The sequence below is a fragment of the Acyrthosiphon pisum genome, chromosome A2, assembly GCF_005508785.2.
Source record: "Acyrthosiphon pisum isolate AL4f chromosome A2, pea_aphid_22Mar2018_4r6ur, whole genome shotgun sequence".
NCBI lineage: Eukaryota > Metazoa > Arthropoda > Insecta > Hemiptera > Aphididae > Acyrthosiphon > Acyrthosiphon pisum.
The window spans coordinates 25,320,416-25,346,415 of record NC_042495.1 but is presented as its reverse complement, the minus strand read 5'-3'; the positions used below and the strand labels follow the sequence as shown (position 1 = coordinate 25,346,415).

The following is a 26,000-nucleotide window of genomic DNA, read 5'->3' as shown; positions in this document are numbered from 1 at the left end:
GCCTATATAGGCACAAAACAAAGTTGTTGCTCGGTCGAGATTTTCTATGCGTATGGTGATACCTCTATAACTCGGATTGGTTGGGGACAAAAAGAAAATTCGTCTTATCGAAAACTCGAGTCATAGAAAAAATTGTATGTACATAATATTATTGAAATGCATGGGCCGAAGCATTCCTCTGAGTCATCCAAAATTTGACTTGTAAGTTGTGAACGTTCGAACTGTCGAGGATCCACTGTATATTATAGAGTATAATATTGTTTTTTTTTTTTTTATACTCTGGTCATTTTAAGTAATTTGTTTGGCTCGGTTGTGTATTGAATGCTGACAAAGTTCATGGCCTGCAATAAGAAAATAACGTAAATATTCCAAAAGTAATGCTCTCGTGACTTTCAATTTTCTTTAACTTCTTCACTTTAAAATCGGGTTATCAATATTAATAGTTTAGGTATTTATAATATTGGTCAAGTCGGATTGAGTCTTACAATTTTATGGACTTATATAGGTACCTAGCCGGTCCGTGTCAACGACTGTTGACGGCCAAAATGTCGCCCTTGCAAGGACCTATATATGCACACCCTAGGTAAAATCAGTTTCCATTTACGTACACCTATATGCATATGTATTATACAGGAATCGTCAAATTTGCTTTAAATTGTTACTATCACCTAGAAAATCGCTCTATAAAAGTTTTTAGAGTACCTATGACTGCCTATAGGTAATATAGGTAACAATTTTAAATGAAACCGTTTAAGTAACCGAAACCACAATGTCGTAGAAATATTACTTAAACTTTCGCAAAAGAGTATGAGTCGCGGAAAAAATTGTATGTACCTACATATTGAAATGCAGGAGCCAAAACATTTCATGGAGTAAGGCATCGATTAATTTGACTTATAAACGTTCGAATTATAGAGGTTTCACTGTATATAGTGTAATGATAAATTAAGGGTAAATGAAAATTTTTTCAACCAAAATGTACCAATATTTTGTCCATCATATCGATGGACCTGATAAGGCGCGATAAGACTTCTGAAAACTGAATTGAATTCGTCTACTTGAGTAATATGTTTACATAAGATCGATCGTGCAATTTTTTTTAAAATGTTGTTCCCAAACTCCTATACATTTTGCTCGAATATTTAAAATTTATGAAATTTTAAATGTTGATCATTCGAAATTAAAGGAAAAAGTCCATTCAGATTTGTATTGCTATTGTGCATTGAAATAGCGTACACAGATATTTTCAATGGGGGGGGGGGGGGGACTAATAAGAAAAATTATTTGCATATGTATACATATAATATATCAAAATATTTTTTAAATTTTTATATATGTTTATACATCTATCTATACATATAGTAAAATAATAATCTCGGTATTTTATATTGTTATTATGTTTTATTATAGCCTATAAGTTGAATTAATATTATAAATTACAACAAAATAACTAAAAACGTTATTTTTATTTTTATGCGTTTCTACGGTGATAAACAAAGTGTTAGAAATTAAAATCCCATTTTTAGTGGTTTTTTGTAATTTGTCGGTGGTTTTTCCCGTGGCATTAAACAACTATTGAGCAAATCGAAAATTGAACTCATTAAAGTACCATCTTGATCCAATTAGCTAAAAGTTAAGATACTACATATAGTATATAATGTTGTAATCGAAGCACTCTTTCTGGCGGAAATTTCGTATACAGGAAAAAAAAATAAAACAAAATAAACACTATCGTAAAACCACTAAAATTGTTTTGAGAAATTCTGTACTAAATCACATAAAAGTGCCACAGCACCAAAATGTGTATCGTTTTAATAATAACAATTTTTATTGAAACCCATAGCAACCATTTATAAACAACTATTTACATCGTATATCTCAAAATCCCTGTTATTTGAGCCCCTCCACGGGTTGGACCTCTAATTTACTCTTTTTAAATTAACCTATCTCCTGCCCAGAGGTCTAATCTATCTCTGTACCAAATTTAATTAATGTGAGACCAGCCGTTTACATTAATTTTTATATTTTGATTATGTTTGTGAAAACGCGCTATGCGATTTTTATTATATTTTTTGATCATCATAATATTTTATATTTATTTGTGAAAATGCGTTACACGATTTTTATTATATTTTTTAATCATCATATATTTATTTTTTAAAAATTCGTATATACCTACATATTTAATTGTGTATAATATACATATTTAATTATTTCCGCCGTTTAGAAACTAGCATATGTACCTGCCACTCTCGTGTAGGAAATTACATTCAGCCAAATAAATATCATGAAAAATATTGTAATTTTCCGCGTGTGCTTAAAATTGCAGTCTATATAAATATAATTGATAAACAAACTAAATCCAGTCTACGCGCAGAAAAAAAATATTTCAATAAACACCTAACAAAATAAAATGGTATCAACATACTCAGTGAGTATTACTCACCCAAGGCCAATGAACACACTTTATCTCTCAGTTAACTTTAAATCAACACCCCAAATAAAATCGTCTATCCTACCGCGGTACACCCCAATAATCCGGCCATTAATCATTTATATGCCTGCCCAATCTGGGCAGCAGCTTGTTCTACGAAAATCATCAAAGTCCGTGTACTGTTCAAAACAAATTTTTAAAAATATGTCCAAAGGCCCCATATGGTTCACGAGGAACAGACAAATTCACAACGATATACGGAAATCTATCTTCTCCAAGACTGGATAAAAATACAATTCAAAAACTTTCACGCAAACCTCAATACATCCGACGGCGCACGGGTCCACGACCTGAGAAACAAAGCGAAAAATCGGTGGTTAAAACCACGTCTACCGCGAGATCTTCTATACCAGACTCAAGTAAAGCCGAAGATCAACCACTAAATTACCACTAAAAATACCTATCAACTCGTGCACGTCATCATTATCATAATACCACAGACTAATATTGTAACTAATAATATTGAAATTTACAATGGAACATTTACAAGACTTCTGAAAACTGATTTGAATTCGTTAATATGTCTACTTGAAATCGATCGGGCGACTTTTTTAAAATTGTCTTCCTAATAACTCGTCCTATACGTTTTGTTTGAATATTTAAAATTTAAATCTAATAAGCTTGTCATCAGTTTTCAACATAGATCGAGTTCGGTACCTACTACACCAGATAATCTTGTAATAGCATGTAATGTGCTGAAACATTTTGAATTTAATGAATGACAAAAAAAAGCTTTCCAAGTGGTTAAAAAAATATTTTAATAATTAAATCGCAAAAAAAATCGTGCACAGCACTTATATTTCGAGGTTATACCTTTTTTCTGAGATTTAAAAACTAATAAATGTTTTTTTTCATTATTATTATTAATTAACTCGCGTCAACACAATAGGCCATCGGGTACGGTTGGTTAGAACACGTGTGTAGATTTAGGGAGGATTATTGTCAGTATCCGGAAACTAGTGGCACTAGCTGATGCTTGACTTCACAACACGTTTTGTGACTGAAGCCAACCACCGCTCCAGGATAGGCCACGAATTAAATAACATATTATTATCCCATAATATTATATTATTAGCTATTCTATAAATGGTCTATATACTACCCATATATATATATATATATATATTATAAAAGCCTAACTAAAGTACCCTTATATATGTATGCAGTGTTTTTGTTTTTGAATTCAATACGACTTTTTATAAGTAAAATGGCAAATCTGCTTATTTGTAATTATTATTTCGAAGCATTTGTCAAATCAAGATGACACATATTATAATTATTATTATTATACAGGGAAAGAGAGAGAGAGAGTAAAAATGGAATATAATATTATGATTCATTGTTTGTTTTATTACATACGCTGCAGTGTAACACGAAGACCCGACAAATGAAATACATTTTTTACTGATTTTTTTAATGTTTCTTATATATTATAATTTATTGATTTTTGCGTTACTGCAATGCTATAATATTACAACACTTTTTATATTTATTTAATTTTAAAATACTGATGGTAAAAATATAAATTCTGAATTAAATTTCTTTTGAATAATTCAAAATAATCAATTTGTAAATCTGGTTTTTAGAAAACTTTTGACTGTAAAAACATTTATTTAAATCATGCAATTAGTTTTTTACGATTTTTCGAAATCTCATTATTTATGTTAAATAAAGTTGATCCAGTCGTAAAAACATTTTAAATTCAAAAAATTAAAACTTTTTTTATACATATATTTTATGGGAAATTTTAAATTTTAACCTACCTAATTAAATAATTGTAATTTTTTAACGAAAGTTATTACTTTTGAAATTATGAGTCTTACTTCAAAATATTTTGACATTTTTTTTATACAATCATAAAAAATAGACCACGCTTGTCCTACATAAATATTTTTACGATCAAAAGTTTTCTAAAAATTAGATTTACAAATTTACTACTTTACTATACCTATATAGTATATTGAATTTTTTAAAAAAAAATTAGTTCTGATTTTAATTTTAATTTTTTTTTTCTGTATTAAAAATGATAGTAAAAATGTTATATTATACATGTAGCGCAGCCGTCAATATATTATAAATATAAAAAATGTATTGATTAGAACAAAAGTTATTCAATTTGTCAGTTCTACTTGTTACACGCATTGTTACATATTATACCCATTATACCCATCTTATAGACTATAAGTGTGTTCGTTAAATGCGATATGAGTGGAATTCGCCAAAGCTACTAAATGAATAAGGTCGACAATAATATAATATGATAATAATATTCCAAATACATAAAACTGAGAAAAAATTTCGAGCGGGTAAAAATCGAAAAGGGTTTATTATTTTTTTCAGCATAATATCCACGTTCGGCCTACAGGGCAGTATTTGAATGATATCACATATTATATTAATCATTCGTCGGAGGGAGCGGAGTACACGAAAGCTGTACTTGTGGCTTGGTGCAATGTCACATTTTGACAAAATTGAGATTATTTGACCTGTGACGTCATTAAAATTTGTTTACGTCACTTGTGTTAAAAGGGCCAATGTCTCTTGTGCTGTATGATCAAATTAGATATGACATTGGCCTTTTTGACCATAATCGATTTATTGTGGGCCTTTAAGTCGACATTGGTCACATATTATCTATAGCCGTCTCGAAATCAATTAATAAAGTTTATTAATGTAGAAGTTACTAACATATTATGCTCAATTTAATATTATTGTTAGGTTTTCATAAAAAAAGTCAAGTTATTTAATTATTAAAAATTGTTTATTTTAAATTGTAGCTTTTGACCAATGTCAAACCTAAGTAATTTTATTATTTTTTTCTGGTGGGCCAATGTCAAACTAAAACTTACATATATTTTATAATTAAAAAAAAATGAGAGTCATACAGTGAAATAAAAACGAAATATATAATTAAGTAACAGCATTTTTAGAGATCCAACATAGAATTTAAGATATTTATGTAAATTTTAAAAATTGGCCAATTAATATTTTAAATTCCTGAACATTGTCTGCAAAATATGACATTGTCCCTTCTTGCACCAAGCCACAGCTTTAATTTATGGCTTTGATGAGCGTGCTGCGTACATTATCATGATTTTCGAGTAAGGAATAATTGGAGCGCACCCGATACGTATCGGTTCGAAAGGTTTTGACTTGCTGTTTACCGGCGAAACGTACCGCGGGCCCATATCGGCCTCGGACTCCGATACCAGTCGGTACGTAAAACTATACTATACTAACCCAACGCATAGAATTTTTCGTCTCGGGAATTTTGATCATAATAATATTATAATCTCATATACCTAGTTAATGGTTTCTAAACTCCGGTCGTGGTTCCACCACCCCTACTGCAGGTAGTATTCCCCGCGCGGTACGAGGCCGGTGGTGCTGCAGGCCAGAAGGCCCGCTTCGACTCGTCTGCGGTGCAGGTTTTGGCGGTGATGATGGTGGCGGCGTCGGTGACGGCGACGGGTGGAGGCGGGTCCGGCGGCTGGGTCGCAGTCGTCGTCGCCGTCGTCGTCCGCGTCGCCGCCGCCGAGTTGCTATTGTTGTTTCGGTCCGGCGGCCGCGGTGGTCGTCGTCGTCGTAGTGGTCGAAGAAGTGGTCGTGACGGTGTTCGTCGTGATCGCCGCCACCGCCGCCGCCGCCGCCACGGTGGCAGCGGCGACCGACGACGCATGTTCGTCTGCCTTAAGCGACGACGACGACGACAACGACGGCGTGTCGGGGGCCACCGCCGATTGCGCTCGGTTTGCGGACAGATCGTCTGCCGCCGCCGACGACGAGGCGGCTGCGGCTGACGACGATGACGACGACGGTGGCAGCGGCTGCGGCTGCTGATGGTGGTGTCTCTTGCCGGGCGACGAGGCCGCGTCGACGGTGGCCGCGGTGGCCGCCGCGGCCGAGTGCACGCAACACGTCTGGTGGTGCGTCTCCCAGTCCTTGTGCTGGCAGAACGAACTGCAATACTGCGCCGTGTTGCACCCGCTGCACGTCTCGTTCGCCTTCCGGCCGCAGTTCCAACAGCTCTGCGCACAACACGCACACACATTTATTGTTATGATAGAAGACTGCAGATTCGGTGAATTTGAATAATTATACTAATATTGGTTAGTGGTTAGCGGTTACTCGAATTTATACGAAAAACAATATTTTAATTATGTGGTACACTGTCTTTCATATCGTATACATTGTCATATCAGACGTTTTCGATAGGTAAGTCTTGTGAAAAACAACAATTATTATAATGATAAAATTCGCACTGCGAGCAGATATTATTAAATTTTATAGTGTAGCATCCAAAAATGTATGATTTCGAGCAAATAACTTTTTAAAGTTTTTAATATTATCTTAAATCATTGATAGATAAAAAAGTATTTTTATACATTTTTGAAATTTTGGTATTATATTATTATTAAATGTGTATAACATTTAAATACTATTGAAAATTGTTTTCATTGATTAAACAACTTTTTTCTAATTTCTATAATACACTATTGCATTTAAATATTTACTTCAAAATACTTATTAGAATGTAGAAGTAAAAACGAAAAAACTAAAAATAAAAATAAAAAGGTGGACAAGTGGGTACCCCTCTGCTGTACAGTATTTGTAATGGATGTGTTATATTTGATTACAACGATAAACCATTGTGAACGAAAAGCGATTTTGAGCGGTTAGCGTATAGTCTTTATAATATTATTATTGCTATGGTGATAAACAAAGCGTTAAAAATAAAAATCCCATTTTTAGCGGGTTTTCGTAATTTTTCGGTAGTTTTTCTCGACACTTTCTAAAACTAGTTGGAATTTTCAATTTTGTCTTCCCAAAAATACGAACTAGGTTCACTTTTCTATCAGAAAAGATGCTGATATCAAAAAATCGAAGCATGCTTACTATCCGAAATGTCGCTGACAGACAGAAAAAAACACACATCTTTGTAAAACCAATACATTCTTTTGTTCCGCTCAGAATCTAAAATATTGTGTGTTAAACGTAGTCCTTTTAGTAAATATATTTAAATATTAAAAAACATTTATAAATAATTTGAATTTATTGTTATGTTTACAATATTAGTATGGTGTATACCTACTCATTATAATCCATTGAAATTTGTAATTTAATACAAATTAAAAAAAAAAATAATAGCAAATTGCCTGAACCAAAATACAGATAATTATAATTATATATATAGGTACATATTATATCTTTGTAAATTTTAAACATACGTTTGTGCTTTACAATAATATCTCAAAATAATACACAAAGACATGAGTTGAATATTTATTATTTTCCTTTAATGTTATAAGTACTATTTTATAGAGTCTAACGCATTCAATTTTCATAGTACGACATAATATACTATATAGCGCATTGTAAGGAATGCTATTTTTACCATAAGAAAATATAATTATATGTATAACTCGAAATCGTCAATTTTTGAATTATTATATTCACCAATACGTACTTACAGTAGTATGTCTTATCTACTTTTTTCTACGTAATAAGTTTTAGGAAACAAAGTACAAAAATTAATAATGTACATACTTCATATTTTATAATATGCATTTTAATATTAATAAATGTTGATCCATCAATGTACCATATTTAAAATACTTTGTATACAACTTTATTCGTAATGTACTTTAAAAATTATAAAATGTAATTTTTTTTTTTTAGAAACACCAATAAGTAATAACCCCGGTAGTTGAGGCGCATTTATAAATAATAAATAATACAAAAAAAAACGCTTTTTGTTATTGATTTTGGCACGAGGGTTCAATTTAAATAAAAGTAATCACTGTAATTTTGTTCATAAGTATTTGTTTTTAGTTTTTGTTGTTTTAAAAATTATATTTGTAAAAACATTTATATGACATATTTTCTTCTAATTAATAATTATAATATACTAATATAATCTGTAAATAATATCAACCATTTAAATGATCAAAAAAATATTTGATTTCTGTGAGCCAAAACTATATTCATGTGTGAGCACTATATTATGGGTTGAACTAATAAGCTATAAATAGTAAATACCCTCAGTCTCAAGGAATGTGAATTTGATTGAAAACCTGAGGCCATGTGTAATTTTTCAATTTAAAAAAAAATATCTTTTATGTATATTTTATTTAAAATATAATGTTGATTTTAAGATAATACAATAAGTTGAGATATACATTACAAAAAACTAAAAAAATGTAATTAAAATTTTTAAAATTATTTAAAAAATATATAAATACGATTTAAGGGATAATATACCTATAACTGGGGATATTTTGTATATTGGATATTTTCAACGGGGATATTTTTTACGAGGGACATTTTGAACGAGTGATATTTTGATGCATGGGATACTTTGAGGGTGCACCCAGTGTACTTGTATTGCCACATTAAATAGCATTTTATAATCAAAAAATATATTGTTCTGTCTATTTATTTGGGGCCGCCGCGTGCCTAAATCTTCCCCCGGCAGACGGAACTAATCCATGAAATAATCAGATTGCATTGTACATTTTTTAAATTCAAACCATCCCCCTTCCCTCTAGCAGTATTGCTTTTCATATTTACAATAATGTAATTTAACACAAATATGTTTTTGGGCTGGGTGCAGATATTTTTATTGTCTAACCGATTTTGCGTAACGCTTTGTTTATCACCATAGAAATGAATAAAATCTAAAAAGTAGGTACCTAATATTCACACTATATAGGTATATTATATTATACGATTAACGGTCACTAATTAATACATATTTTATGATTCATACATTTTCTGTTAACCGGAAAATATCGAATTTTATATATTATGTATGAGTATAGTGAATGTACATTTTTTAAAAGTTTGAAAACTATGAACATTTTATATTAATTTCCTATAAAATAAATCGCTTGAAATTATATAGCTATAGGATATATTTTAACCTATGGTTAAATTACATATTTAAATCTGTGTACTTGTATGGTCATTTAACCATTTTAATATTATTCTATTGAACATAATAATATAGGAAATACAAAATACAAATACATTTTTTTATTCATTATATTTAAGGTTTCGACGACTGAGGTCATTAGCCTGTAAGGTTGGTGGGGTTTGTACAGTAGAGTTGGAACGGTTGGTACGGTCGGTTAGGAACACGTGTATGTGTGGCAAGTTTTTTGCGTACTACGAACCCCGGTGGTCATCCATCCGAGAAATAGTGGCAGCGGCTGTTGCTTACTCTCAATCACGCAGCGTGATTTATCGCGGTTATGCATGTGCATTTTTATCTACTATTAAAAATGTAATATTTTTTCTACGGTATAAATGTTGAGGGTATAAACGTTTTCCTACATCAATTGTTTTATTTTTATTGTTTGAGTTATTTCCACAATTTTACAATAAGACAAAAATACTAACAACTATTTATAGTTGATAAATATGTTTTATTTAACATGTCCTACGACTAATATGTACTACTTATATGGCTATATACTTAAATTTTAGTTCATATACACAATCTTTGAATTCCTAATATAATATATTAATAGATATCCTAAATATCCTAATAGATATAATAGACATTTAATTAACATACGACTAACTGTACAACCTAAAAAAATTAATAGATAAATAATCTCTAAGTGACTGTATTATGAGTATCGAAGTACTATTATTCACAACAGTGGTGTAACTGATTTGCCTATCTATAACGCCGCTTGACCAAAATCGTAGAATTTACTCAATGCTTTAGGTAAAAAATATTCAAAAAACAAATTTACCTACGTCAAATACATTACATGAAATACTAATAAATTGCTCCGAAAAATGGTCACAAAAAATGAGACTATTTACTTCGGAAGCGTGCACCGAGTACACCCAAGCCGGACATCGTGGAGTTGAGTGTTTTATTATAAGATTATTTTGTATCCTAAGTTATGTGTACAATATAACTATTTAAACGTAATATTATTACTATACAGTGGAAAAATATGCAGTACTACTTAAGTCTTAAATCTATCTGTTTATAACTATGTACAAGGTCGCTAAACGTAAGGCACACTCATTATTTTGGAAAATACAAACGTTTTTCAAAATATTTATTTTACAATATAATTTCAAGTCATTCCAAAACGACTGGACTCTTGGGAAGCCATTTCATTTTTTTATAATTTTTTTTATCGTTATTGTTTTTTTTAAAAAAGTTTTTACGCTTTTGAACGACAACATACATTTTTAATTTCAGATTTTGAAGCAGAATCGTCTTCGGAGTATTTCGATCTATAAAAACCAAATTTCGGGCATTATATTTTCTATAAGTATTTAAAGTTTAGAAGAGCGGATATGTGGATCAATATTTTGAGGGTAATTTTGTAGATAATATTGTGTTTTGAATGACTTAAAATTATCTAAAAATGTACTTATAAAGTAGTGATCGTGAGACATAAACATAGCACACTTCTCGATATTTTCCACTTCGAAGAAAATGTATGAATCATAAAATATATATAATCAGTATAATAATAGTGTATAATAAGTAACCATTAATTGTACAATATAATATATAAACCTAGTGGGAATTAGGTAATTTTTACGTTTTATTAGTTTCTAAGGCGATAAACTAAGCGTTACGCAAAATCAGTTAGAATAAAATAGTATCTGTACCCAACTCAAAAACATTTATTATATTATGTTAAAAATATTTTCAAAAACTTTAACAGTCAATTGGATCACTCGGTATATATCGTAGAACAGAGTGTACCCAGGATGATTCTTTTATCATTGAACACTTTTATTTCAAAAAGTGTGAATGTTTTTGAAAATATTATTTTACATAGTTTCAAGTCGTTTACAAAACAACGTTTTTATTAAAAAATTGTATTTTCAAATATTTTTTATCCTTATAATTTTATTACTTTTGAATGATAACATAGAGTTTTCATTTCATATTACAAAGCAGAATATTTGTTTAAGTATTTCGAAACATTAAAATCGAATATAGGGTGAGTAACTTATGTGTTATAAGTATTTAAAGTTTAGATGAGCTGAGTAGTAGACAACAATTTCGCGGGATAACACTGTACCACTCCACTCCGATCACCAAAACTTTAAAAACCTACTTATAACTCATAAGCCATAAACTACCCGTCCTAAAGTGAATTTTTATGTATCGAAATACTTAGAAAAATAGTCTGTTTTGGAATTTGAAATTAAAACTTTATGTTAACATTCAAAAAAGTAAAAAACTTTTGTAAACGAGTCGAAACTAAGGAAAAAAATATTTTCAATAACATTTACACTTTTTGAAATAATGAGTGTTCAATGATAAAAGAATCACCCTGTATACACTACCGGAACGGTCGCGATGAAACATAATTATATTATAATATTATTATAACAATAATTGACATATCAATACGGTTTTGCACAAAGGTCGTGCCCGTGTCAAAATCAGTGAAATCTATCGATCGGCCACCGTCGGAATTAATATTGTAATAATATACCCACGCGTGTAGTCGGCGGTTTGGAGATCTGTGGTCCCATTACCTATTCAACATTATAATAACCTGACCCGACTGCCTATAGTCTACTTGGCTATGTGACATAAGCACCAAAGGTACAAAAATGACCTGTCATTAATTGCGCCAAAATAAATATTTTATATAAGAAGTTTTTTCAAAATTGATATATGTTATAAAAATGATATTATACGTATACTATATTATATTTATATTATCTTATATAAATAGTTATTTGAGAATTGCTGTCTTATAAAAATTATGTTATATTATAAAATTAATAAATCATAAATTATGATATACATTTTTTTTTGGTACACCTCAATGACACATTACCACTGGCCATTTCTCGTAAAAATCTATATTTTTAAACAAAGTACACACAAGTACACAACACCTTGAATCGTAACAGTTTTTTTAAAATCCATTTTAACGAATGCTTACGAAATAGGTACAAACATATTGTTATAACTTATAAGTTATAACACTTGTCGATTAAGATTAAACATTTGGAGTTTTTGAACGATATAGTTCTAAATTTAATATCTGTTATTTAATATCTATTAACCATGGCACACAGGTACCTAGGATTTTGGCGCTTATGTATGATATACGATACCTATACACAGTTTTAATTTCATCTTCGAAAGCAAAATATTTTTCTCACTATCATGATACTTAACAAACGAATTTAAGATGAGTAGCTTAAGAGTTATAAGTATTAAAATTTTAGATGAGCGGAGGAGTGGACAAACATTTTGCGACGTCCTCCCTCTCCACTCAACTCATATAAACTTTAAATACTTGTAAGTTGTAACTCATAAACTAATAAATTTGATTTTTATGCATTGAAATACTTAGAAAAATATTCTGCTTTGAAATATGAAATTAAAACTGTGTGTTGTCGTTTAAAAAATGTAATAATCTTCAAAAATGTTAAGGATAAAAAATATTTGAAAAACTTTATATTTTTTAAAAATGTCGTTTTTAAGGACTAGACATAGAGTACAATTTTCTTTTAAAAACATTTAGACTTTTTCAAATAATGAGTGCGTTGAATAAAAACTAATCACTCGGTATATAGTTAAAAACTATATTTTCGAAAAATTTTGTTGCATTAATACTTTCGTATATTATACTATAGTACCGGCTACGCGTCGTGCTTACGTCACATGATTTATTACCATACATTTTTTTATTAATATAATATTATAATTGATATGTATATACACTATACAGGGTGATTCAGCACGCGCGTAACCCGTTTTTATCACATACGTTTTAATGAACTTAGAATCTTGAATTCAGATTTTTAAAGTATAACAATGGACGCCCCAAAAAAAAAATCAGTACATTTTTTATTTTAATCATTTTAATACTAATTACTAAAATGTACTTAGGTAATGCATTGTTGTGAATAAACAAGTTAAAGATACATTATATATACGAGTTGCAGTGTGACATTTGCGGTCTGACCTACGGTTGTCCCGTTGTTGTCTTTCGAGTGGCATAATACGGGTATGAGTTATCGGAAACTTCACACCGAAATATAAACGAACGACCGCTCAAATCCAAGAAAGTAATAACATTTATACATTGAATAAAGTTCACTTAATACATATTCAGTTTCTTAATTTTTCTGTTTCCAAAGGTTTATTCGTTTTTTGTGTTATTTAAAAAAAAAAAACTCTCAGCCCTTCTTTAGACCCCCCCTCCCAGTAATCATCTACGGACCCCTAGGGCTCCACGATGCAAATGATGATTCGAAAGAATATCATAATATGCAATCAGTTGTTATTGAAATCGTTTGATTACGCAGCTCGTTTTTCTTGTACATCTATAAATTATAATAATATTATACCGATTGATTTTTTAAGCAAGCTCGCTCCCATTTTCAAACAGAACCCCCATTTTTTACTGCAATTTTTTTAGCGGATGGTTTTCTTTTATACATTTTGATGCAACCAAAATTCTAATTGGTAGTTTCTGATAGGTATTAAAATGTCTATTCCATAAGGATAATAATCCTTAAAAACGGTTTTATAAAAACTATATTATGTTATGTTAGAATATGTAGTATTTATTATACTTGGATCATTTTTACGAATTATTTACATTGATAGATCAATAGAAGTTATTAGGTACTAACTTTTTTAAATCGTCTATACCTCCATAATCTAGTTATCTACTTAACCCATTACCATAGAAAATTTACCAATGTCTATTAGACATATTATTATCCTTAGTACACAAAGTCATATAACTCAAAAACTGTGCTCGCTAAAATTTTGATTAAGGTACATCAGAATTCTCAAAAAAAAAAAAAAAAAATATATCGACTTAATAGTTAAAACAGAAAAAAGCAGAAGGGGGTGTCCTATTTGAAAAACAGAAGTTTGAGTCGTCACAAGATCATCCTCAAGTGGTACAAAAAAATCTCAAGAATTCGAAAATAATATTATGGTCTTTGAAAGGACGTGTATTTAAAAATTTAAAAACCAGAATTTGAATATCTGCATAATTTAAGTATACAAATAGGGCGATAAGAAATCTGCCTGTATATAATATATCGTACCTAAACGAGAATATAATTTCGTACCCGATATCGCCGATCTTACTACACATTATTATTATTACCTATACCACGAGAACAAAACGAAACAATAGTAATAATAACAAAAAGTTTATTTTGGGGTTCCACGTGTACAGTGTACGCGCGGAGGTTTGCGTTTACTCGGGCCGTCACACACACACACACACACACACACAATATATATATATGTGTATATGTACATTATAATATTACGAGTGTACGTAACTGATAGACATGTACGCGTGAATGGGTGTGTACAGAGAGGTGCACCGAGCTTTTCCGTTTTCCGGCGTGACGGGGTATAAGATATTGAAGAGAAAACGGGAAAGCGCCCTGTATACACGCGGAAAGACCACCGAGAGAGGAGTCTGCGCGTGTGACTCCGGTCCAGATGGTAACAACGCGGTAGGATAAATACTCTCTCACACACACACACACCCAAATCTACGCTTATATGGTGCACGGGGCATGTGTAAGGTCTGCACAGTATTACAATAATATTTTGAAACGGTATATATATCCAATAGAAATTTATTGAAGGGTTGAAGAAGGAGAAGGAAAAGTCTGGTATATTAATATTATACACACCGCTTTCCCGACAGCTATTCCCGGTGGCCGCGACAAAAAAAAAACGACACACAACCATAAGCGTAAATAGTGTTTGAAATTTGGGGGGGGGGCTTTAGATCAGGTCTATACTTGGTACTATCTTATGATGCTTTTAAATTACAGTAGTGAAATCTTTAGTTTTTGAGGGGGCTAAGCCTCCCAGCCACAGCCTATTTGCGTCTATGCACACAACGATAGTACTAGTTACTACCTATAGTGATCGATGGCTCAACCAGAAAAATTAAATAGGGGGGGGGGTCGGTTTAAGTATAGGTCAGGCCAAGTTTTTACAGCTTTCATTTTCATTTTATTGGGGGAAATAATGTCAAAGGGGGAGGGGCCACTGATGGAGACGATGTGGAAGAGGAATATGTCGAGTTTTTAAATATTGTTCATAATAATTATATGTTTAAATGTTCAATTCGAAACACGGTCGTAAGTGATACAATAATATTATTGTACACTTAAATATCAGTAGTCACTGTAAAGATTGGATGTCAAATAATTTCTTTGTTACCCTACCCACCTAAAATGGTTTATACCACCTCTCTGTTTAAATTGCATCAACTTTTCGAGAGGTTAGCGAATATTCCATGTTCTCAGGAACATTCCTCGGGGAATATTCCTATAGTTGCGCATCGCACATCACCAGTGTTGAGAATAGATAACGAAAATTGTATCTAGATAATATTATAGATAACATTTTTTTTTTAGTATTTTTAAATTGCAAATGTGCAGTTAGGCACACAATTTATTTCGTCGAAAAACTTCGTAAAATAATGTCTCAATCCTCAAAGTACGTATCAACTTAAAATTTGCTGGTAAAACATGGAAATATGGTAATATTATATTAATAACATGTACCAACTGATTGCCGATTGGATAGTGTTCTGTAAGAACAATTTTAGTAAAAAAAAAAATGAATAATGTACCCATAAATAATTCGTGAAAAATAAATATTATGAGTTAAATAAATTTATCTAGACAAGTCTCAACACTGCACATCACTATAGTACCTATGCGTTATTAATAGTTATAATTCGATGAAAGAAGACGGTAACCGAAATGGTAACGAAATTAGCAGCGTGTGCGAACCACGCTGTACTGGACCTATACTGGCTGCACTGCTATAGGACGAAACCTCCTTTGTGACCGACCGAGAGTGTCCGGTATTTAGAGGTTTAACTGCTTGTAAATGGGGGGTATCGCGGCTAAAATCACAATTAACATGCGATGTCGAAAACAAAGAAAAACTCAAAGAAAACTTACTCACGTACTTTTTCGTATAACCTAACCTAATTTGTGTTATACACCGCACAAGTTTCGAATTGTTCGTTTGTTTTCAATAATTGTCAAACACGCGCACACAGGTGCGACGCGTGACATTTAAGCGTATCAAACACGTAGGTGTTACCTTTGTGTAAGGTGTTAGGTACCCAACACTTTTGTTGTTATTGTTATTATTATTAGATGTACACAGATGGTGACTGGTGTTGGGAAAGGTAAATTGCTCGTTTTTTTTTCTCAAGGCGGTTTTCATTTGTTACGATCGTACTTTTTGAGCACATCGCTTCTTGTGTTTGTGCGCACCGCAGCGGGTGTACACAAACTACACATATCCCATACATCGACCGAGATAAAGTGGTTCGACGAGCATAATATTATTCACGATCGACACAGCGTAGACGGATTGGAATTTCGGACCAGCCCTGGAAATTTACTTTTTAGGGGAGATGGTATTTTGCGTCAATTCAATTACTTGTGATTTGCGCCACCAATATAAGTACATTTAAGCGCGTACGTAATTTGCGCCAAAATATAAACATGTAACGTGTATTTTGCGCCGCATGTAAAAATTAATTTTGGTAGTTTGTGCCACAGCAGAAAATGAAATGGAATAATAATATGTAATCAGCGCCATATACCTTCAACTTAAATTGTTGAAATTTACCAGCAGATAAATTTACTGGCATCGTATCGGAAATATGATAATTTATACCAACGCGGGCCAAAAAAATGAATAAATTATTCAGGATATTTTTTGAGAACCCTTGATATCAGTTACAATATAATTTAAGTTGTTCATCACCTGAAATGATATACAAATGTGTATAATATTTTTAAAATTTCCATAAAAACAAGGTTAACAGTATTATTGTAAACAAAAAGTAATTTTTTTATAGGAACAAAATACCTTTGAAAAGTATCTATTTTAAATATTGTATATAGTTATTCAGAATACTTTTGGGAAAAGTATTTAAAAAGTGTTTCGAATACTACCTAAGACGGGTAATCAATACGATAATATGTGTTATTGTGACAAGCGCATAACATAGTATTGTCATCTCGTCCGAACAGACCGATTTCAATCCGACAAATCGCACGTGACTTACGTTGTACTGCGAAATCAGCGACGGAGATATCTGTAGACTGGCCGCGGCCGCTGAGCTCCTGCAGTTAGCGCTCATTTTCGTCCTCTCCGCGGCCACCAGTTCGATCATTTTGTTTTCGGCGGCCAACACGAGCTTTTGCAGCTCTATCATGGCCTGATGTCGTATCTCGTTCATCGAATCCTCTACAAAAAAATTAACAAAACGAAATAACCTAAATAGTTAATGATGTTAACGTAGGTAATAATCACAAACAATATGCTCAATTGATTAATCTGTATTATATAACTAGCTGATCACGCGCACCGTGTAGACCGTAAAAAATGACAACTCTTAAAAAAAAAATTGTGATTGTTCAACTCTTTTTGGGTGTAACTCGTTACAGTAAGTACAACTCAGACACCCTAGTAGGCAACGACACGCCGACGAGCGGCTATAAGTGTCTAACCTTTGTAGGCAATGTGTGAAAATTCGATATGATGCATGCTTGTACCGGATCTGCCCGATAACCAATGGCGACCAATAAAATAATAAATAACCAATAGCGACCATGTCCATCGTAAATCTCAAAATTCCCGTTTGAGCACCTCTTGGGGTTGGTCCTACCGGGTCCAATTGTAAATCTAAACCTTCCTCTTGAATTAATCTATCAATTAAAAAAAAACTGCATTAAAATTCGTTGCGTAGTTTTAAAGATCTAAGCCTACAGACAGACAGCGGGACTTTGTTTTATACTAAGTAAAGATTAAAAGATATAAAAACGAATTTATGTGTCCTTTATGCATTCCCAAACCATTCGTCCGATCGTGATGAAATTTGGTACAGAGATAGATTAGACATTTGACGAGAAGATAGGCTACATTATTTTTTCGCGAAAAAATGTCAACAAGAGATTCCCCGACCCGGGGAAGTTCTCAAACGGGGATTTTGAGATTTACGATGGACATTTTTGTTTTTAAATGGTTGCTATATTGGTTTTAATAATAATAATAATTATTATTATTATTAAGGCGCCCGGTGCTGATGCCATTTTGTCCTCAAAAATACACTCTGTGGGAATAACGATACCGCCTTGTAGAAAACCAAATTTCATAATTTTTTTTTTAATTGCTAGAGGGAAATATTCTACAGCCCGCATCGATCTCTGTTTTTCAATATTTTATTCTTAAACTTTATAATATGTCTCAAAAAAAATACAAGATAAAAAGCATTTTTTACAAATTTTTTAATATAATTATTTGAAATAAAATACAAAATTAGAGATCGATGCGGGCTGTAAGAAGACTTCTTCTTTCAGATAAAAAAAATCCAAAAATTCTACAAAACCTGCGTGTTATTCCTGTGAAATCATTTTCTTCGATAAAATAAATGCTATCAACCCTCCTAAATAGGTATCGGGTAGTAGATAAGTGGAAACGTATTATAATTGAGGTAGCAATTAAAATATAAAGATTATAGGCTGAAGATATATTTTTTATTTAATAGAGTAAAGTAATATTTGGTGTGTAATGTCATAATTTGTGTTATTTTTTAAAATTTTTATTGTATTTTTACTGTGTTATTTGATGTGTACCTAATATAAATATATATTTTAACTGGACGTTTATCCGTGGACTTTTTTTCACCAGAATTTTAAATTGAGTTCGAACCACGGTTTCGGTGGATCAATTTTTTTCATCGTTTTTACATTGTTTTTAGATTCTGAACGGAGCGAGGAACCTAGTGGTTTTACAATGGTGCTCATTTATTTATTTTTTTTTATCCTTTATACAAGATATATACTAGAAAGACGGCATCGATTTCAATAAAGAGTACCTTATCTTTTAGCGAATTGGATCAAGATGGTACTTTAGAGACGTAATTTTTTGATTTTCCCAACAATTATTTAATGCCACAAGAAAAACCGCCGACAAATTACAAAAAAACGCTAGAAACGGGATCTTAATATCTAACGCTTTGTTTATCGCCATAGAAACTAATAAACAATTATAATATTATAATATTAATTCAACTTACAGGCTATAATAAATAATAATATAAAATATCCAGACTGACAAATCGTCTCCGCTCGGAATCGTTTTTCTCATACAATCATTGAATTCAAGTTTAATACAATCCATTATTATACATTGATCCACACGTCGACATCCACTTACCCGCTTTGTTTTATTTTTCTTCTCTATCTATGTACATACGAACGTTTGGTTTTTTTTATTCATCCGATTTTAGCACGGTTAGGTTAGGTTGGATTTTTTTTTTTATTAATTGATTGTATAACTTTGACATTTTAGAGTTGAACTATACACTTACGTACGCACCACGTGGGGTCCACGAACTACCGCAGGTAGATTGCCTCTACTTGATAATATCATACTGTTTGCATAACCACAAGTGAATCTCACGGATAACGCCGGTCGGGATGGCTGTACATCCAAATATAATATAATTTACATTTAAAAAGTCATTGCTTCCACAGAGTGTTGCACCCAAAAGGAGTTGAACAGCCACAATTTAATATTTATTTAAGCTTTTTATTTAGTTTTAGATTCTGAGTGGAACGATGAATGTATTGATTTTACAATGATGAATGTGTGTTTTTTTATTTTTTATTTTATTTTTTATTTTTGTGTCTGTCATCACGGTTTGGGGCAGTAAAACTGCTTCGATTTTCTTCAACAGTATCTTGTTTGATGGGAAAGTGAATCTAGTTGGTGCATTCAGGAGGTCAACATTTGAAATTCCCAATACTTTTCAAAAGCGCCCGGAAAAAAAAAATAAAAATTAAGGAAAAACGGGAATTTTTACGCAAAAGCTGTTTTTGAGAAAATCGATTTTGGTTTTTGGTGTAACTTTAAAACAAATAACCGTAGATACATGAAATTTTCACTGGTTGTTTATATTTCCATTTTCTATACATAATACAATTTTCAAAATATTTTGATTTGTTTTGAACTGCTTAGGGACATTTTCAGTTTCCAATTTTATTAGTTTTTTTTTTCTATAAACGTGATATGACATGATATTACTAAGTATATTTGATGATATTATTGGGAATAAAGTAATTTATATGTAACCTATTGACGTGGAACCTTGTTTTAAATTTTTAATCTTTTATTTTTTTTTTAATACCATAGACACCTATATAATATTATGTCTTATACCTAGACTGACATACCGTCTCCGCTCAGAATCGTTTTTCTTATACAATGATATTATATCATTGAATTCAAATTTAATACCAACCATTATACAGTAACCCACTTGTAATCTACTGTACAGCAGAGTGACACCCACTTACCCACCTTTTTTTATTTTGATTTGTGTATGATTCAATTGTCGTTTGTAAAAAAAAAAAAAACTTGAACGTGTAATGGAAAGTTCCTTATTAGTCGATCTTATTACGGTTAAAATCAATTTTCTTTTTTTTGCACGAAATCCAATGTCAGTACTTGAAAAACACTTGAATTTCTCACCGAATATTTAATTTATATAAGCAGCATTTTTTAGACAAGCTTGGACACTAAATTGTAAATTTCGATTTTATTCTAATTTTGACTCTGTTTGTGCTAGTTATAAACATTTTTAATTTTCTACTATTTTGTTCATTTCTTATTTCGATTTGTGTGAGATACAATCGTTGCAAAGTTCCTTATTAGTTGATCTAATAAAGATTAAATAAAATATCGAAAATACATGTAGTTACAATATTTTAAAATAACAATTACCTAAATATAACCGTTTAAAGTTCAAATATTTACATAACTCGTCGAAATCACAAAAATATGTAAATAGATACGTATGGTATTACACATTTGTAGCATTTTGAATTGTAACACCCAAGGCACGAATATTTAATGCATGCGTATCCTCCTGATAAGTTTTTCTCCTCCGAAACTCAAAAAAAGCTTAACGTACAGAGCTGCGTAATTTTTTTACGAGTGATCAAAGTCAAAATTTTGACGAGATTGCAAGATATATTCACACGTAAAAAAATATCGGTAAATTTACCAACAAAGCAGTACAAATGGTAAAATAGAGGTTAAACAATAAAAAGTGGGTGACGCTCTGCTGTAAAATGGGTCACTACAGTAACGGATTGTGTTTAATTTGAATTCAAAGATATAATAATGTCATTGTACACGAACAACGATTCTTAGCGGAGACGGTTGTTAGCCTTTAGTATCGTATTATTTATATTATTATTATTAATATTATGGTAGTCGGTAAGTTGAATTTATATTATTTATACAGATTATCATATTTGCATATAATTATATAGGTACTTTCGGTGGGGGGGGGAGGGGGGGTCAGTTGTTACACTTATTAATGGTAAACGGACACTATTTTGTACTATCTATTGTTTGAGTTGCATTGTACGGTGAAAATAAATTGATAAAATTCGATCACGGACAGTTTGTAATTTTGTATGGTATAAATAAACCAGGAAATATATTAATTATTACTTAAATGTATTATAGTGTGTAATGTATTATGTGTAGGTGTATACTACACAACTTAATTATTATTGTTGATTGAAACAATTAACTCGTAAAATTGGATACTCTTTCTCTATATTGTAATTTATAATTGTATGTTGTGCATACGTTAAAAAATCACGAAGCCTGTACATAGCACGAATTTACTATCAAAACTATTATTATTATATATTTCTGTAAGCTACATGTGTTTTATAATTAAAAATGATGAGATATGTATACATTTTTTTCTACCTCAAATAGTACAAATTGTCCGTGGTTTTAATTCTTTCTAGGTGACCGTACAAAGTGTCCTACAACCCTTATTAATACTTGAAAGGGGCCCGTGACCCAGAAAAGGTTAAGAACATAGATACGAATTGAACTGTTTTTCGTATTCGAAGAAATTTAAAAAAAATAAAAATAAATGAATAACTTATACACAATTTTACGTAAACATTTTACTATATTAATAACTGCATGTTAACTATATATAACTATATATTAAAACACTTTATTGTTATTATTATTATTATTATTATTATTATTGAGGTACAACATTATGTATTATAAATTATGTATTATTCTATGATTTTATATTTACAAAATCGATCATTTATATTATTATAATAAACATTACCTCGGTAGTTGTTTTATATTTTCACGTTTGACAAAAAGAACGAAATATAAATTTTTATTTGATATTTACACAATTATAAACTTATAAGGTACGATATGGGTTTTTATTGTTACGAGATATCATCGGTTTTTATAATAAAAAAAAATTATAATATATATGCATAATTATGATTAAAAGAACAGTGGTTTTGAGTCTTTATGTATTATTTCTAAATATTATTCAGTATAAAATTACTTTCTTTCGTTATTCATAATAATACTTATCGTGTTTAATTTGTAAAATTATACATTTTTTAAAAATATTTACTTATAAGACATGTCCAAATGTCAATATAATATAATAGTGTTTTATAAAAAAGTAACAAATAACAAATCGCGAGATACGCGACGTAAGCCACTGTTTGGCCGACACACCGACGCCAAATGTGGTCAAAGAAAAACCCTCCCTCGTGCACCAGTTGTGGGGCAGCACTTGTGCCATCAAATCCATATTGCTTACACAATTCGGTACTTATACTTATCTATACAGACGAGAAAATCAAATATTCGATAAACTTAGCGGGACTCTCAGAGCGGTCTCTCTATCTCTCTCTCTCTTTCTCCTTTTTTTCACTACCTATCTCTATCATTATCACCAGTAAAAAAAATCTATAATACAAGTAACCAGCAAGTAACACATCGATGCCAAATATGGCGACAGAGAAGCTCCCCCTCGTGCACATGCAGTAAAGTTGCGGAACAGCACTTGCCGCCCCGTCAAATTCATATTATTATTGTTATTGTTTGTTTATTCGAAAAGATAATGGGCCCCACTGAACAGGTCCGTGTGAGGCGGATATTGCCTATACAATTTGGTACCTTCATATAGACGAGAAAATCAAATATTCGATCAACTCTGCAAAACTCTCAGCTCAGGCTCAGGCTTGGGCTCTCTCTCTCTCTCTCTCTCTGCACACACACACATCCTCTCTCTTTTTTCGTTCTCTCTGTAATCGCTATCTTACGTCTATTTTCGAGATTCTCATCCTGCCTGCACATTCTCTCTCTCTCTCTCTCTCTCTCTCTCTCTCTCTCTCTCTCTCTTTTCATTTACTCTCCATCTCTATTTTTTCACCGTCCCACTAGTGTCTGTCTTTTTTCTTTCTTTCACTCTATATCTGTATCGTTATCACAAAAAAAAAAAAAAATCTAGAGTACAAGTATATAACTTTCAAGCAACACACCTACGCCAATTGTGGTGAAAGAAAATATCAGTACCTATGTATACAGACAAGAAAATCAAAATATGAGAGATTCTCAACTCGGGCTCTCTCTCTCTCTGCCTCCCTCTCTTTTTCACACACACACACACACACACACACACACACACACACACACACACACTCCTTCTCTCTTTTTCCATTCACTATCTAGTCTCTATCTCACAGCTTTTTCTGAGACTCCCACGGAGGGTTACCGTTTTCGAAACTCATCATTATATTTGTATTTGATATAATAAAATATTAAAAAAATTTTAAACGATGATAATATATAATATAATATATAACTATATATTTACATTCATTTTGTGGTAGTTAATAACTTAATTATAAGTATTTTAAATTGTAAACTACCGATTTGATGATGTGTGTTTATTATTTTATTATTGGACAAATTTAAGTAATAACATATGCATATTATTATTATTATTATTATTATTGTTATTATTATTATTATTACGTTACATAGCTTATTTAGAAAAAAATGTTTCAAAAAGTAACGTTTACTTAAAAATTAAATAAAACAACAACAAATGCAGATCGTAAAAGTAGGAATCTACAAAAATATAAACAACACATTTATTCAATACATTTTATAATCAACATCGTGTTCTTGAGAAAACAAATGCTTAAGACCCCGTCATTGTTGTTATGTTAAGTGTGATTCAACCGAGGGTTCTTATTTATTTAAAATATTATATTATATTATGTACACAAATCGATAAATAACGGAAAATTAAAACTTGACAATTATTATAATAAATTCAACGACCGTAAAATACAATATTTCTTAAATAATAATAATACTTATTAATATTATAATATTCTAATCGAATGAACGCAAAGCAATAACGACATCATCGTCACGGGGAGGGGGGAGAGGGGGCGAAAACGAAAACGCCCCTTTCGCGAGCTTAAACATATTTCTTACCAGCTTTCTTTTTAATGATTTCTATCTTTTCTTCCGTGTGCCGTACCGTCTGCGCCAGGATTTCTTCGGTCGTTTTCTTCCGGTTCCAGTCCGGGAAACTCGTCTCGGTCATGCCGCGCTCCTGGAGTATACCCAGCGCTTTTTTCGTCTTCTCCACCATGCTCAGTATACAGTTCAACATCTATATAATCCGGCACAGGCGATATCGTATTAAACGAAATGTAAATAAAATAATTATTTATATTATATTATATACATATATTATAAAATAAGATTCAGTGGCGTGCCTCTGGGAGGGGGGTGAAGGGGAGATGAGTAACAATCGAGGGTTGGGAGATTTTATAGCATTTAAAATTGCTAATATTACTTTGAAATATATCGCTAGACACGTGCTAATGATATGCAACAAAATAATATGCAAAAATCTGATAAGTGGATGTCGCTCTGCCGTACAGTAGGTTACAAGTGGTTATAATGGATAGTATTAAACTTTAATTCAATAATATAATATAAGAAAAACGATTCTGAGCGGAGACAGTTTGTCAGTCTGGATATTTTATATTGCTATTGTTTATTTGTTTATTATAGCCTGTAACTTGTATTAATATTATAATATTATAATTTTTATTCGTTGCTATAGTGATATAAAAAGCGTTAGAAATTTAAATTTTGTTTTTGGCAGTTTTTCGTAATCTGTTGGTAGTTTTTCCCGTGACATTAAATTACTATTGAGAAAATCGAAAATTGACCTCTATAATTTACCATCTTGATCCAATTTGCTAAAAGATAAGGTAATATATGTTGAAATCGAAGCACTCTTTCTGGTAGAAATTTTGTATACAGGATAAAAAAAAAATACACTCCATTGTAAAACCACTAGCTTATTCGCTCCACTCAGAATCTAAAGTGTAATAGGTACCTATATTATAGTATAATATGATAGAACTCAATATTAGGCTTTAAGGTATACAATATAAGCCTTATTTGGGCTTAATCTGTTATTAAGTTTTATTTCACGTACCCCAAGGATTGAATCTTGAAATAGTCAAATATTCGAAATCAACACTAGGAAAACTAACTATTTATGTAATGTGATCCGATTTAAAGAGC

At 31.3% G+C, this 26,000-nt stretch overlaps 1 protein-coding gene across 6 annotated transcripts in view; it reads right to left on the bottom strand.

The window, feature by feature from the left end:
• Window positions 1-26,000, bottom strand: part of LOC100574484 (protein CBFA2T3) — a 130,593-nt gene continuing 104,593 nt past the window's right edge. For all 6 annotated transcript variants that reach the window (XM_029490415.1, XM_008182521.3, XM_029490414.1 and 3 more), the window contains 4 exons: window positions 24,891-25,071; window positions 17,590-17,771; window positions 5,797-6,522; window positions 1-341 (listed from right to left, as the gene is read on the bottom strand). In XM_029490415.1, coding sequence (XP_029346275.1) covers window positions 6,037-6,522; window positions 17,590-17,771; window positions 24,891-25,071 — 849 coding nt within the window. In that variant the 3' untranslated portion in view covers window positions 1-341; window positions 5,797-6,036. The remainder of the gene's footprint in view (window positions 342-5,796; window positions 6,523-17,589; window positions 17,772-24,890; window positions 25,072-26,000) is intronic.